The sequence below is a fragment of the Mustela putorius genome, unplaced genomic scaffold (genome assembly GCF_011764305.1).
Source record: "Mustela putorius furo isolate JIRA1106 unplaced genomic scaffold, ASM1176430v1.1 tig00000842_pilon_pilon_pilon, whole genome shotgun sequence".
NCBI lineage: Eukaryota > Metazoa > Chordata > Mammalia > Carnivora > Mustelidae > Mustela > Mustela putorius.
Genome location: NW_025421493.1, coordinates 2,453,379 through 2,469,247, shown reverse-complemented (window position 1 = coordinate 2,469,247; position 15,869 = coordinate 2,453,379). Strand labels below are relative to the sequence as shown.

General features: G+C 42.9%; 2 protein-coding genes across 2 annotated transcripts in view; both read right to left on the bottom strand.

The window, feature by feature from the left end:
- CENPI (centromere protein I) overlaps positions 1-992 on the bottom strand; it is a 77,709-nt gene extending 76,717 nt beyond the window's left edge. Inside the window, exon 1 of the mRNA XM_004777156.3 lies at positions 921-992. The gene's annotated coding sequence lies outside the window, so the exon portion shown is untranslated. The remainder of the gene's footprint in view (positions 1-920) is intronic.
- A 1,526-nt stretch (positions 993-2,518) lies between these two features.
- On the bottom strand, positions 2,519-15,107 carry TMEM35A (transmembrane protein 35A). Its single transcript, XM_004777160.3, has 2 exons — positions 14,823-15,107; positions 2,519-4,326 (listed from the first exon to the last, which is right to left on the bottom strand). Exons 1-2 carry the CDS (start codon positions 14,940-14,942, stop codon positions 3,919-3,921), a joined length of 528 nt encoding a protein of 175 aa, XP_004777217.1. The 5' UTR covers positions 14,943-15,107; the 3' UTR covers positions 2,519-3,918.
- Positions 15,108-15,869: the final 762 nt, after the last annotated feature.

Below are 15,869 nucleotides of genomic sequence, written 5' to 3'. Positions count from 1 at the left end.
TTATTTTTTAAAAAAGATTTTACTTACTTATTTGACAGAGTGAGAGAGTGCAAGAGAGGGAATACAAGCAGGGGGAGTGGGAAAGGAAAAAGCAGGCTCCCAGCTGAGCAGGGAGCCCCATGCAGGGCTCAATCCCAGGACCCTGGGATCATGACCTGAGCCAAAGGCAGATGGTAACCCACTGAGGCACCCAGGCGCCCCGCAGTCTTTTTAAAAAATTTGTATGGGGGCGTCTGGGTGACTCAGTCGATTAAGCGGCTGCCTGTATTCCGTCTCTTGCTGTCTCTCTCTGTCATATAAATAAATAAAATCTTTAAAAAAAAATTAGTTAAAATTTAAAAGCCTTCACCATTCCAGAAAAAATATGACTGTAGTCTGAACTAGGCCTAAGATAGCGGTGGACAACGTAAAAACTGACTGATAAGCTTTGGAGATATACTGGGCAAGGCCGTGATAAAAGAACAGGATGTACGGAAAAGGAAAGAGAGGAACCCAGAAAGACTTACGTTTTGGGTTCAAATGGGAAAAACTAAGGAAATCGTTGGAATGACAGTTCCTCAATCACACCTCCCTAGAACATGAGGCCAGAGCTGGAGAGCGATATGTGTATCTAACCCAATGGGAGGTTCCGAGTTCCAAGTAGTTTCCTGGGGTCCGAAAAAGGAACGGTAGAGCAGCTTCTCACCCCATCCAGCTGAACTGTCCCATCGCCTCCCAGAAACCCAGCCCCTCACAGACCGCCACTGCAGAGAGCGAGAGCAAACTCGGCCAGGACGATCGACCCACTGGACAGTTATCTGAGCTGGGGAAAAAGCCCAATCCCTGCCACATCTTGCAGAAGAGTTGCTCAGAAATCAGGAGAGTCCCTCTGCTCTGAGAGTCCCCACTTCGCGCGGTCTTTAAAAGTAAAAGTACCTCACCTAATACACTCCTCAGTCGCAAAGCCTCAGGAATCCGAACGCCGCCTCTCGAATTCAAAAGACCGGGCCCCGCCCTGCGCATGCGCTTCTTCAGAGACCCAGGCTGCCCTAGGCAGAGCGGCGTGCTATGCTGAAGCCTGATTGGTTGGGTTACAACTCAACGGCGCGAGGAGGCGCGCGCGCGCCGACGATGACGCAGATCCAATCCCGAGAATCTCTTGCCCCGCCCGCCCCGGGTAGGGGGACGCACGGTTTGTGGACGGTTGCTGCTGGAGCTAGCTGATTGGCTGGCGTTCCCACGATCCTAATAATGTTCGCATTCGTCATTTTGCGTACTTTGAGGCAATTAGTGTCCTTATTCCTGAGTTTAACAAGAGTAATTACAGTGATAATTTTGCTCAGATTGACCCTCGAGTATCAGAACTTTATAGGAAAATATGAAACTGCAAACTTCGCAATAAGGGCTGCTTATCTCTTGCTGAACAAGAGATTTAGGTTATTGAGTCTATGACTTCTGAAGCCATCGCTTTTCCCAGGCAAAGTTCCGGGGTGGGAGGAAAGGACGGCTGGATATGCCCTCTTTTCACCGAGGGCGGGCATACATATCTTACAGGATTTGCCAAAAACCTGCGTCTTAAACTAGATGTGGCACCTTTCACGTAACCTACCAGGCAACACATACAGATTTCTAACTTTGAGGAATCAATGAGTCTTTAAAAAAAACTGGCTGAAACAGCAACAAGGGTTTAGTTTGAGACCTGAGCCTAGTCCCTACTTTAATCTCTTACTAGGTAGGAATTAAAGAGGAAAGGTAAATTAAATGGCTCTCACTGATTTTTTGAGGCCAAAACATACCCATGAACTGAGCAAAACTGTAGAAGGAAATTGCAATCAGGGAGAAATGAAGAATCAAAGATTAAGTTGTTATATTTGGGAAAGACTACACCAGAAATTACTATTTACCACATATTATATGATTTCCAGAGTACTTCAATGAACTTTTGTTTAATCAAGCAAAAGAACTGAATGTTTGAGATTTTATCTAGTACATAAACTGCTCTTATCTAGGAAAACTGAAAATTTCTCAAGAGTCATTTTCCATACTCTTAATGATTTCATAGACTCAACTGTGTATTAGAAGGGATTTTTAAGCCTTCAATCCCCTTGTCTTTTGTAGATGATGAAACTGGGGCTCTGAGTGGTGAAATAACTTGCTTAACATGACACGTATGTGGCACTGGAACATGTGCCAGTTTGTGGATACACATATTGAGAGAGCACTGGTTCGCCTTTGTTTCCTAGACCTGCAATTTTCTCTGAACTCATTCTTCCACCTTCCCTTGGCGTCACCTAGTGAAGCAGAACTCCCTAAACCTGAAAATTGTATTGATCTAATGCTCTGGCTTTCTGTCTTTATATGCTGACATTACCGAAGTGTGGGGGAACTTAAATGAGATTGGAAAGTTGGTAACCTCGTTAGTATACTATGTGATATACAATTCCTTCTCTTTCACTTCCTCATCCAGAATCAAAAATAAAATGGCATGAATTCCTTCATACAAACTTTTCTTCCCAGATTTCATTACCTGTCCAGACAGTTTCCTCCAAATTTCAAAAATGTTTATTTTGAAAGAATGAGAGAAATAAGACAGAGGTATCAATTAACAAGAACAATGGCACTGAAGAAAATACAATAATATGTACTCCCCCCACACACAATGCCCCACCCCTCTCCCCATCCCTGGCACAATAGTAAAACCATCAAAGCACATCAAACAAGGAGAAACAGCAGTACTGAATGAAGAAAGCAAAGTTTCATACTGCTCAATCCAACCAACCCATATCAAATATCCTTCCCCCAACTAGACTCCAGCCACTGTAATGATAAAGAGGTGTAGAGGAGACAACCACAGGAGTAACTGCGATCTCGGTTTACACTAGCAAAGTTCAGTGAAGATTCAATAGGAGTAATGAATCTGTTTGGCAGGGAAACATTGGATACATCTCCTCTGTCAAGTTTCAGATGATTTAAGAGAGTAACTAGAGTTTGAGATTCACAAATTTCTAATGGAACTAATCCCTGCTCCCTCAACTGTAATGGAGCAGCTGCCAAATCCTGGTTAGTTGCTGAGAATAGTAGGAAGTGAGGCAACTTTTAGCTTAAGAAAATCCAAAAAACATGTCTGGTAAAGGTTTACTGCTTCAATTTCAAACTGTGAGCAAAGGCGCTTAGTAGGTTGAGTTGGGGCAAAGGCAAGGTGAAACTTACAATTTTATCACTTGAATTAGATTATGTATTGACTGCATATATCCCTTATTTTAATTAAACTCAATATGGAGTATTTAAAATTTCAACAACTGTTACAGTGGAGGCTAACCAGTATAACTCAGTGTCTCGAATTGAAGCAACTGTCTCCTAAAGTGGTAAATTAAAGTTTTCAGCTCAATTTCCCTCATCCCACAGGAATACATCACTTGATTAATACCAGAAGTAAGTAGGATTCTCTTTAGAAGAGGTTTATTTTATTCTGCCCTCACTAGAATCAGTTTGTAAAGGGAAGGATACCTGTGCAGGATTAGTTCAAGATCAGAGCCTTATCCTCACACCTGCGTGCACAAGTGTGCACGCATGTATGCGCGCACGCGCACACACACACACACACACAGTAAATACATTTTCCCACACATAATCTTATAGTCACATGCTTGCTGGAGTCCATCTCACAAATACACTTCAACAGTTAGCCATATACATGTACATGCAGCAAGATGTGAGTTGCCCCAAAGTGATTAAAGGTGGTGCACATATGTCTATGTGGGGAGGTCATTTTAGGGTATAGGTGTACACAAGCCAATAAGACCATTAACTTGCAGATTATATTTTTCCCTTTCCCTCAAGATAAATAAATGAAAAAACACACACACACACACACTGACATCTTCCTGGGTGTCATGGAGGCAACTGCCTGGAAGGTCCACTTTTTGCACTTCTGCTTTCCTATGACAACTTCATTTTGCCCTGAGGGGCCTTCTCATATAAGGAGGGCTGCTCCTCTGCATTCCCAGCATTCCCCGCTTGCCCCGGCAGTGGCAAGGGCTTCTTCTCAGAAGACCGGTCTTCAGGCTTGCGGGCAATCAGCAGGCGGCAGGTGAGCAGGATTCCAAACACCAGAGCATGGGCGTAGCGTTTGAGAGGATCACCGACTAGCTGATGGAAGAAGAGCACAGCCAACACCAGCAAGAGTAGGAAGAAGTTGGCCACATCTTTGGGACGCCCAGGCACAAGGGTCATGACAATGCCACAGGCCACCTCAAGAGCACCAATGCTTTTGCGGAGGAGAATGGAATTGATCCCCATTTTCTTCAGCAGAGGGAGGGCTCGGACATAGCTCTTGTAAGCACGTTTCTAGAGTGAAATACCACAAGGAATGCCACATTAACGTTGATTTTAACATTAGAATGGAGAACATACAAGAAAGGGCTTCCTTCTGTCCCCACCTGATTCCCCGTCCCCCTTTTTTTTACTGTAACTCCTAAATAAAAGCCTTGTAATGAAGATAAGAAAAAAACAAGCGATTTTCTGAGATCCCTATGATTTAAACCTTGGTAACAACAGAGCACCTGGGTGGCTCAGTTAGTTGAGTTTCCAACACTTTATTTCAGCTCAGGTCATGATCTCAGGGCCATGGGACTAGGCTCTGCCCTCAGCATAGAGTCTGCATGTCCCTTTCCCTCTGCTCCTCCCCCCACTCGCACTCTATCTAAAATAAATTTTTAAAATAAATAAATAAATAAAACTTAGTAACAACACCAAAGAGAATTTGGCTTTATAGTTAAAAATTATTTTCTGATTATAAATCATAAACAACACTAAAAGCATTTATAAGAAAATTTATTGGGCCCATAAAATCTGTTACAGATTAGCCACATTCACATTTTCTAGTGCCTGCCTCGTTCAAACCCAGATGCATACGAACAACAACAAAAATGAAACAAGGCAAAGCACAGTATGATAAAGCCTCACTAATTTGGACTTCCCAAATTTGGAATCTGTGATAATTCAAAAAAAACTGAGCAGGAGTTTACACTTGTAGAATCTGCAAAAATTAAAAAGTGAGTACTAAGTAAATAGAAAAATTTAAATGTGTGCAAATATTAGCCCCTTATATATCTTTAAAATACAGTAAGATAAAAACTAGTCTCATGGTCAGTGAGATAAAAGTCCCAGGCCTTTACAAGATGCTACTTTGTTAGCCTGGTGCAAGTTCATTAATTTTAATCTAACAAATATATATTGAACACCTACTATGGATTATGCAATGGAGATAAAAAGGTAAATAAGCCAGGGTCAAGAAGCTCTTGGTCTGGTGAGGGGAAATGGATACACAAATCGCCAGTATAAAGCAATATGGTTAAGGACACATAATAGACATCTGTACAAGGTCTAACTGTAGCCTAAAGGGAGACATCATACAACAGAGGAGGGAGTCACAGGATATATTACAAAGTAATAAGGTTATATTGACCTTAGGGTAATAGATAATCATATTTTTCACTGTATTCAGATGGGCCTGATCCTCGTTTTGTAGTAAATCGATGAGATTTTATCAAGTGTCTTATTAAGTTGGCCCACTGCTTTGTTTTCAGTAAGTATCCATTAACCCATTCAATATTTATTAAGTGCTTCCTTGCACTAGGCACTGTCTAGGTACTTTGGATACAGATATCAATCATTCAAAGGCTCTTCTTTCCTGAAGCTTGAGTTTATATGAAGAGAAGTTATGGGTGCCAAACAAAATTATGCAGTAGAAACAGTGGAGGCATACCAGAGTGGTCAAGTCTCCCTAGATGGAAATAGAGAAAAGCTACAGTGGAATATTAAAGGAAGAGCAGGTGTTGGCAAATCAATAAGCAAAAGTCATTGCAGGCAGAAGAAACTGGGTGAGCAAAGGCCCTGAAGCACAAAACAGACTTGTGTGTTTCAAACACCGCCCCAGTTCAGCATAGGTTGGGAGAGGGAAGGGTGAGAGTGAGACATGAAACAGGGGAGATAGATATGAATCATGGATCATGAGAACTATATACATCCTCTTATATATGTCTATATATGTGTCACCAGGAGATCTTGGAGAAAGATCTTGTGCTGTGGAGGTGGGTTTTATCCTATAAGCCAGGGGGAGCACCATAATTTGCTTTTGAGGAAGGTCCTTCTGGAAATAGTGTGGAGGGTGCATTGAGAGAAGTATGCCTGGAAGCAAAGAGACCAAATAAAAGACTTAGATTAATGATAGGAGGGATAGAGGGAAGGGGACAGAGTCAAGAATATTTTTAATGCAAAATCATAGAATTTATTGTTATACTGGATGTGGACACTGGGGGAAAGGGATAAGTCAAGAAAGATTCTCTGGTCTCTGGCTTGGGTATGTGGGTAGAAGGGTGTTACCATTCACCAGGTTTGGGTATGCATCTGGAAGATCATATTGGGAGTGGGGCAAGGGGTAGGAAGGAGTAAGGGATTCAATTTGGGTTTTTTAGTTGAAGTATTTCTAAGACATCTAAGTGGAGATGTCTGGTAGGCAGCTCAGTAATAGAGGTCTAGAATAATGATACAGAATGGATAGTCATCAGTATCCATCCTGATGTATATATACATCAGTATGTATATATACAGTCTATATACAGCAGAAGGTATATATATAGTATAAATACAGCAGTATACATATATGTATATATACATATACAGTATATGTGTATATATATGTATGTGTACTTATATATATATACAGCAGGATGTATATATACAGAGGGAAAAATTGTGTGACTGACATTTAAGAAATGGAAACAGGAAGATGGTCCACAAAGCAGACAGAAGAGAGTGTGGTCAGAAAAGTAGAGGGAAAAACCAAGAAAGACAGGGTCATGGGGGCCAAGGTTTTCAAGAAGAGAATAGTCAAAAGTTCCAGATGCAAGGCAAGTATCATAAGAATCAGGCAGAAAGCCAACTTGACCTCTTAGAAGCATCTGGCACTTAGAATAGTGTTCACACACTCTAGATTTGGAACAAACGTCGTCATCTCTCTCACTTCTGGATCAGTGGATGCAACTTATTTCATGGATTAATTATCATAAGTGGCACAAGATAATCCTCTATGAGGACTGTTAAAAGACCAATGGTTTAGTGGGGGAAAAAAACATAATTTTTATACAGACAGACTTGGCTTTAAATCTCATCTCTGTCACTTTCTAGTGGGGTGTCCATAGGCAAATTATTTGACCTCTCTGAGCCTCATTTTCCTGAGCAGGGTTAAGAATATAGTGAAATGATGGGACGCCTGGGTGGCTCAGTTGGTTAAGCAGCTGCCTTCGGCTCAGGTCATGATCCCAGCGTCCTGGGATCGAGTCCCACATCGGGCTCCTTGCTCGGCAGGGAGCCTGCTTCTCCCTCTGCCTCTGTCTGCCATTCTGTCTGCCTGTGCTCTCTCTCTCTCCCTCTCTCTCTCTGACAAATAAATAAAAATCTTTAAAAAAAAAAAAAGAATAAAGTGAAATGAGCCAGGCTATTTGCCTTGAGTGTAAAATTTAAGAGGGCACCAAAAGGATTTCTTGAGTAAGGTAAATGATGATATCATTAATGAGCAAAATATCAAAGCTTCAGATAAAGGCAGGATCCAGCTCTGCATTTATACAACCCTGCGTCATTTATCTCTTCCCAGTCCTGGCCTTGTCAGATCCTGTTTTTAAAATTTCACCTCACCCTAGTCCCTATCCTATTCCTGAGCATGTAAAGAAACATAGAGGGTTAGTCATTCTTCCTCCCTCTTCCCATTTTAGGTTAAATCAGGGAGTCCCAGAGAAATTAGGAGAGATGTTGATGAGTTGGCAGAGTAAAACCCTGGGTTGAACTGCGGGAGACCCACATGGAGCAGAGCAGAGGTGGTGAGGAGAAGTGTACCCATTTCCTCTCACTATTAAACTAGATGCCACCTGCCTACTCTTTCCCTCTCTGCACTCTAGTGAGAGTAGCAGGGTAACATCAGGGAAAGAGGTCTAGACACAAGAGTCTTCTTCAACACTTTTAAATGAGGACCATTTCTAATTAACAACACAAAGCTTCCCAAGAGGCAGTTCCTAAATCGTAAATGTAAGCTTCTGACATGATGAATGCAGGAGGCAAGATGAGTTTCTTACAGTCAGTTCAGAGCCAAGACTTCCAGTTGCTCGATGAGTGGCTTCTGGAAACGCTCCTTTTTTGGCTAAGGCTAACCACCCATCATTTAAGAATAGATTCTTAACTATACTATAGTGGAATTCATAGCCTGGGGCCAAATTCCAGGTCTTTAAATCAAGTTCCCGTGACTTCAGTGATCTTTTTTTTTTTTTCTTTACATTTGGTGTAACTCCATATTACTTTTTCAGTTGTTTATCTAACTTCTTAAACTACCACTGTGGATCTTTAATGCAACTGTTGCCTCTTTTTCTTTCCCTTTTTTTCTCCAGAGGAAACTGCGGAGAAAATGGATAAGCCATTTCATCAAATCTTTAGTGCAAAGCTGAGTAGGTACAGATAGCATCTATTCTCCAGGACTCCAGACAGGGAATGTTCAATTTGTTAGAAATGGTACTAAGCTTGGATGGAGTCTTGACATTATAGGAAGGCCTTTATTCTTTCTCCTGTGGAGTAGGATGGAGACATCAAAAGAATCCTACTATTGCCAGCCCCATCAGTGTTTGGTCTGTGCCACATCAGTTCTAACAATAGAAGGGTCACATGTCTTGAATCTATAGTAACTAGAGCTCTAAAGACTTTAATTGTCCTGATGGTAAGAATAAAGAGAGTTGACTGAGTCACTCTCCCAAAAGGCTCTCACAATTCACTTTGTTAGGTCTGTTTCCCTTCCATTGCAATGACCCAAACCCCGTAACCTTAGTTTCCTTATAGGGCAAGGAAGCAGGGAAGAAGAGTGTTTAGTCAAATGTTTCAAATCCCTTTCATAGAAAGCAATTGTCCAACAATATCCTTGGGCTGAGATTCTTTTATTTATTTATTTATTTATTTGTCAGAGTGATAGAGCACAGGCAGGCAGAGTGGCAGGCAGATGCAGAGGGAGAAGCAGGCTCCCTGTGGAGCAGGGAGCCCGAAGTGGGACTCGATCCTAGGATGCTGGGATCATGACCTGAGCCAAAGGCAGCCGCTTAACCGACTGAGCCACCCAGGCGCCCCTCCTTGGGCTGAGATTCTTAAGATAAGCTTAATTTCAATTTTAGTTTTGCCCCTAAATTGCTTAGAGAAAATCACTATGCATTTTACTATCTGGGTTTCCCCTTTTGTAAATTAAATGAACATTTTGGAGATTTAGTTAAAAAAATCATAACATCATGGTATCAGACAAGGGCCACACACAGACACACACACACACACATTTCATTATCAGTGAACCATACAATGAGAAGTCCGTGCATTTGCAAGCAAACCATGGTGATTATTTTAATGATAATAGCAGTGAATCAAACAGGTCCATTCTTATGGTATGAGAAGATACGATTCAGACATGAGTCAAAAGCATATGGAGGGGCGCCTGGGTGGCTCAATGGGTTAGGCCGCTGCCTTCGGCTCAGGTCATGATCTCAGGGTTCTGGGATCGAGTCCCACATGGGGCTTTCTGCTCAGCAGGGAGCCTGCTTCCCGCTCTCTCTCTCTCTCTGCCAGTCTCTCTACCTACCTGTGATCTCTCTCTGTCAAATAAATAAATAAAATCTTAAAAAAAAAAAAGCATATGGAGCCTTTCTTTAGTCATACCCTTTCTCTTTTTGTCATTTACTCTTCAGAACACCGTAGGGTCCATGATCTCATATTAATGACATTTATTTGAAGAGCTCAAAACTATCTAATTGCATTTATCTTCAATTGCAGTTAATTACTGATCCAAGTCAGCTAACAGGACAAATGGGAACAGAGACCAAGTGGTTTGATCCACTTCAGTACACCTATGCAAGTTAGGTAAAGAAAAAAAAAATGGCTAATCCACTATAAATTCCATTTATATAATGTTCAAAAACAGTAAAACTAACTTATGTTGTTAGAAGTCAGGAAGATAATAACCCTTGGGGAGGTAGTATCTGGAAGGAGCCATGGGGGGGCGGGTTTCAGGAGAGCTGGTGTGTTCTTGATAATGGGTGCTGGTTACACAGGAGTATTCTGAAAATTCCTTGAGCTGTACATTTATGTTAGATGCACATTTCAGAATGTATGTTACACTTCACTAAAATTTACAGAGAAAAAAAAACTATGAAAGCCAAAGAGGGCACTGACAAAAATACATTTTGGCTAAAATTTTCAGCTTCGTTGATATCTTAGACCATAAAGGTTCATAAATTCTGCAAAGTTTACTGACTCGAATATGATTTCCCTGCATCTTTGTAGGGGAAAAAGCCAAATCTGAGTTACTGATTATTTCTTCAATGCAATAAAAAGCCATCACGTGTTTAATTGCCAAATATCCATGTGAATTATAAACATATTTTAGGCAAGTCCACTTTCTGCTGTCATATAGTACCAACCTACAGAGGAAGCTGGCGAATCTCGTCCTACTGACCAAAGTGGATCCTTCCCAGATTGCATTTTAGGGCAGAAGACTTCAACTATTCGTCAAAGGTCACTTTGAAACAAGCATAACTCTTGGCCATTGAGAAGCTACACGTTCCCTGGCATCACCTCCAGTGGAGTTTAGCCTGAGATGGTTGACTGTATGAATTAAGCAACGTCACTTTCCATCTCAGGGTCAGTTTCCTCTCCGATGGAATAAATGTACTGTCCCACCTCAGAGAGCAGTCTAAGCATCAGTGAATTACTATCTTATTACCTAGCTGGAAAGCAATTAATGGCAGTGATTGGAAGCATAAAAGATTACCTAAGGATATTAAATAAACTACCCAAAACATCTGGAGTGTTTCCCCAGGGATATACAAACCCTAGGGCATTTAACTCAAGATAAGCCAATCAACCAAATAACAAACCGTCACTTGAGGGGATTAGAAGAAGCAGAGCCTTGCCCTGTTCTTTTTAGCGCCAAAATCCCTCGGCTTCATTGTGATGGGATTTTGGTGTTTTCTCACCATTCTGCATGTAGCCCCTTTTGATTACAGAATGGAACCACTGCCTCAAAGAGCTGAATACCAAATTTAGAGCAAGTCAACCATTTGTTTGTTCCCCATCACTGCCCAGGAAACTGCTTAGCAGCATTTGTATGTGCTGTCTCCCAATTTTAAGTGAATTAATGAAGGCATTTAGTCAAGGGAGTGATCAGTCATGTTGAGTTCATGTGGGCTTTAGAGTACTCTATAATGACATTTGCTAAATCTGGAGGAGGTATGGGGCGACACACACCAAATGGGCAATTCAGAGAGACATCTGGAAGTTCTGCATGGAATCCACTGTGCATTAACAGGCAGCAAGTGTGGAGCTTTCAAAATTAGCTAATTGCGTAAAGGTCTGTTCACCAGGGCACATGAAAATAGCATCTTGCTCTTGTAAGTGCCTGATTTCAATACCTTAAACTGACAGTTCAGATTAGTCAGGAAGCCCCTGCATAATGCAGAATCAATTATTACCATCACTTCACCCGCAACATTTCTTGAACACTGGCTATATGTAAATTACCACTGTACCAGATGCTTCCATATATAATCTCAACTAATATTTACAACAACCTTCTAAGGGAAAAATTATTATCCTCATCTCACAGATAAGGAAACTGAGACACTAGGAATGTCAGGACTCAAGCACTAACCTATATGACTGAAAGTCTGTGCTCTTTCCATTAACCATTCCTGGTTTCTGCAGTATACAGGAAAGAAGTTAATAGTCATTGGTCCGTAGGGTTTTCAGCCATGATTCCTCACAGAGGGGACAGCACGTAAGCATAACACTAATGGTTTTAGAACAAGAAAAATTTTAAAAAAGAGAAAAAGAAAAAAACCCCAAAATCTAAAATTTGAAATTGGTTTCAAAGTAAAGGTTTGAATTGGTGTAGTTGAACGGTTATAAAAAAGAAGCAAGAATGTGCCAGATATGTTCAAGAATCAGTTGCAAGTTCTGACATCCAAAAAGACAGTTGTAATCATTAATGACCCCTCTACTGAGAAGATTCAGTCATGGACTTGGTTTCTAATCTCTGCTCCCACAACAGCGTACCCTATGATATTGGATCAGTTTGATCCATCAGTAAAATAAGAATAATAAGATGAATTTAACTCACTGATATGTTTTAAAGGGCAAATAATCTTTAAACAACAACACTTTGAGATCTTGTAAGAAAAGCTGCCGCAGGCAATGAATGACTGTCAATGCAGAGGAATCACTCCTAAATGGAAAACAGAAAATCCCAGATAATCAGCCTAGCTGATCTAGAATTGGGGTCCTAAGGGGCCATACCGCCTTCTGAGAGCAAGAAATGGCTCCTGAACTACATAATCAAGATCCAACCAGACAACTCTGAAGGGTGGTGACCAGCCAAGACAATGCTCCAATGACTCGTTCATTCACTCATCCATTCAACAAATATAAATCAAGTCCCTTCTTCGTACTAGAACTGAATTTTTCCCATTTCCTTTGGACTTAAGAATAAAGCTTGGCCAGCCCAGAACTGGTGCAGTGGCCCCTATGCTGGACAGCCCTCCCCAGCCTGGAGCCAATGTTCAGTGCAGGAGGGGACCCTGGAAAAAGCAATCTGAAAATCCTCCTCAAGCTTCATACTACTGTGAAGTCTACCTCCCAGCTAGATATAGTTCCTCCATTCTTTCCAGATACCCCTGAACACATAAGCACAGAATTGTGCCTGTACACACACACACACGCACACACACACTCACTCACTCACAATGGTTCTATACTGCTGTATTAGCGTATACTTATATATAAATATGTTCCTTTGTATGATACGAAATCTTGACATTGGTTTCTTCTGCCTTTCAGGAGACTGCAAAACACAGCTCCACTCCCTAGGAAGAAACCTACTGTAAACCCATTTGTGGCTGATCCTCCTCGTGAGCTCCTGCCAAGCTAGTAAGAAGCTTCCCGGTGACTCCATTTTAGCTGGATTTCCTGCAGATCCTAACAGTGTACTTAGGGTACAGGTTGGGGGGACTTCTAACTCAGCTGAGGAGGGTCTGGGGGCCAGGGAGTATACTGAAGAAGGCTACTATGTCCTAAGGAAAAGGAAAAGTCAAAAATACCTAAGGCTCACACACAAACATATTAATACATGTATATCTGAAAAGTAAAGTAAAGCAATAGCATTTCATTTACTTGTAATCTAAGCTAAACTACTACACTGAAACCAAAATATAGTGGCGTTTCACCTCCACCCGGTCCCTCTGCATTTGGTGGCATCTGCTACCCCCCCTCCCCCCCCTCCCCAGTAGGCTGTCTTGGATTCTCATTTTGACCTGATTTCAATTCCATCTGGCCAAACATGCTGGGAGGAGGGGAAGGGAGAAGGAGAAATACATTAGTATTTGCCACTGGGGCTAGACCTTTGCCACTGGCGCTGGAGTCCCAGCCACCCTCCCCCACCCCCAGGGTGATCCTTTGGTGAGAGAGACACAGAAAGCAGCAGCTCAAACCCTGAGTCAGAAACCAGAGCTGTCTGCAAACATTTTCTGAGCATCTACAATTCACCAGTCTCCATCTATTTGCAGCTCACATTGAGGGACTCTGAAAGGCTCCGCAGTGGGCTCTAGGAGAGCGCTATTTATTCCTCTCAACGTGTGGGGCTATTCCTCCTTGACTCAGCCCTAATGGAGAGACCCTCTTCCCTTTTTTCTCTCTCCCTTCCTGTTCCTCCCCTAAGCTTCTTTCCTTCTTGACCTTGAGAGCCCAGTAATGGGTTTGGCAGTCAGGCAAAGGCAGTGAGAAGCAGGTTCTCTTCAGCCGGGGCGGGGAAATGAAGAGGCAAAGTGACAGGGGGAGAGACAGAGACCGAAAGTGCTGGAAACATACCCTGCCATCTCCTCACACTCTACAGCATAGGAACAAGTCCTCTTCACGCCGAACTGGGGAGAGCAGCCCAGCCCCCAGGTTGCAGAGGAAATGTTTTGGCCAGTCACCTTTGGTGATTCCAACTCTGCAGAGGGGAAAAACTGCAGAGGACCTGACCCTGGGCATCCACAAGAGGCAAGGTGGGGATTATGGAATATTTTGCAGGAGAGCAGAGGCAGACTTTGCAGATTTTGCAGATTAGCCCACAAACAAAACAAAACAAAACAAAACATCAAGGTCTCCCTTGAGAGAAGAGAAAGAAGCAGGCACTCAATGACCTTTATTTGGGCCAAGACTGCTTTGTCTCAAGGATAGAGACACACACACCCAGGCAGCTAGGGATCAGCTCTCAGCCAGGGATGAGGAGTGCCTTTCCCGCCCCTAAGAAAGGCTTGTTTTAGTAGCCTGTTCTCCCCCAGCTCTTTCCGTCCTTCCCCTTTGTTCTTCCCTAAGATAAATAAACTCTCCAGCCTTCTAAACTCTTAGCTCCAAGGGAAGGAATCAGACTTGCAGACTGCTTGCCCGGACTTTGGGTGTGCTAGAAGGTGGGAAGGATTCCTGCCAATGACAGGTGTTACGCAGGTCTCAGCCTTCTGGTTTACTTGGAGGTGGGGGTGTACTCGCTGGGCAACCCCTCCCCCAACTGGCATCCAGTGGCTACAAAACAGTTGCTCCCAGCATAGCCTACAAATGAAATCGCTCTTGTCCAGCTGCACCTTCGAAGCTGCAAAGTTGTGGGGGAGAAGGTAAGGTCTGGGGGGGGTAGGAGTTAAGGGGACGGGACCATGGACTGGGAAGGAAAGAAGGGGAGAGGTACTCGCAGTCCCTGGGGGGTGCGTCCCTCGTCACCCTTTTGCTTTACTTACCATCTCAGTGTAGGCATCCTTGCTGAGCCTGGGGGTCAACTTGATAGTTCCCATGAAAACAAAGAAGAGTCCCAGGGCCACTGAGAGGGCCACAACAGTTACGGTTCTGGGGGATGCCATGGGGTCACCAAGGCAGGTCCCAACTAATCCTTCTGCTTTGCGCACCCCGTCTGTCTAAGGCGCAGGCAGTAAGCACAGAGAGAGCTAGAGGGACGCTGCGGAGGCAGCAGGCAGCTAGAATGACAAAGGGAGAGGAGGGAGCTCGAGAGAAAAATTGAGAGATCGAGATTCAACCTCTCTCACTACAACAATTTCTGGGTCCTAATGCCCTACTCTTACTCCTGGCCAAAAGCACAGTCTGGAAGTTAAAGAAGATCTAAACTGAGGTGGGAATTTCACGTCTTAAAATGGGGGGAAACTAGGTTATGCTTCCTGGGCTGCCTCTGGAATGAGGAATCAGGGAATACCTCCTTCCCACCACTTCCCACCAGGCGCACTTTTCATCTCTAAGTTATTTACTCCCTTTTTGCCACCTCCCTCCTTTTCTCCCCTTTTCCTTTCCCTCAGTCAAAACAGGAGTCCTTAGTTTGCTTGTTTCTGCAGTGGGTAACACTCGAGGATAAAACCACAAAGTTGTCAGGCTCCATTGCAACTGAAGAAAACTTTATCTTTCTCTTCCTGGAAAACCGTTAATGGCTCCCATTGCCCAGCGATTAACTCCAGAGTTTTAAATTTGGCATTTTGACCTCTGCCTCTCTTTGGAAGTTTATCTTCCAATAGCTCCCATGCCACCCTCTCTCTCCTATCTCCTCTGGGCCCCAGACAACCTGAGCTTTCCCACCTCCCCTACGTTCCCTTTCTCTAAGCCATCATTCTTCTCTAACATTTAATCTTGTCTTCAATGTTATCTCTTCCTTCAAGACTTTCCTGATCCATTCCCAGCTGGATATGGTTTCTCCCTCCTCTGATTTCCTGTAATAATAACCAATATCTGTTTACTAAGTTTACTAAGTGCCAGACAACCACCCTTTACCTGTATTAACTCAT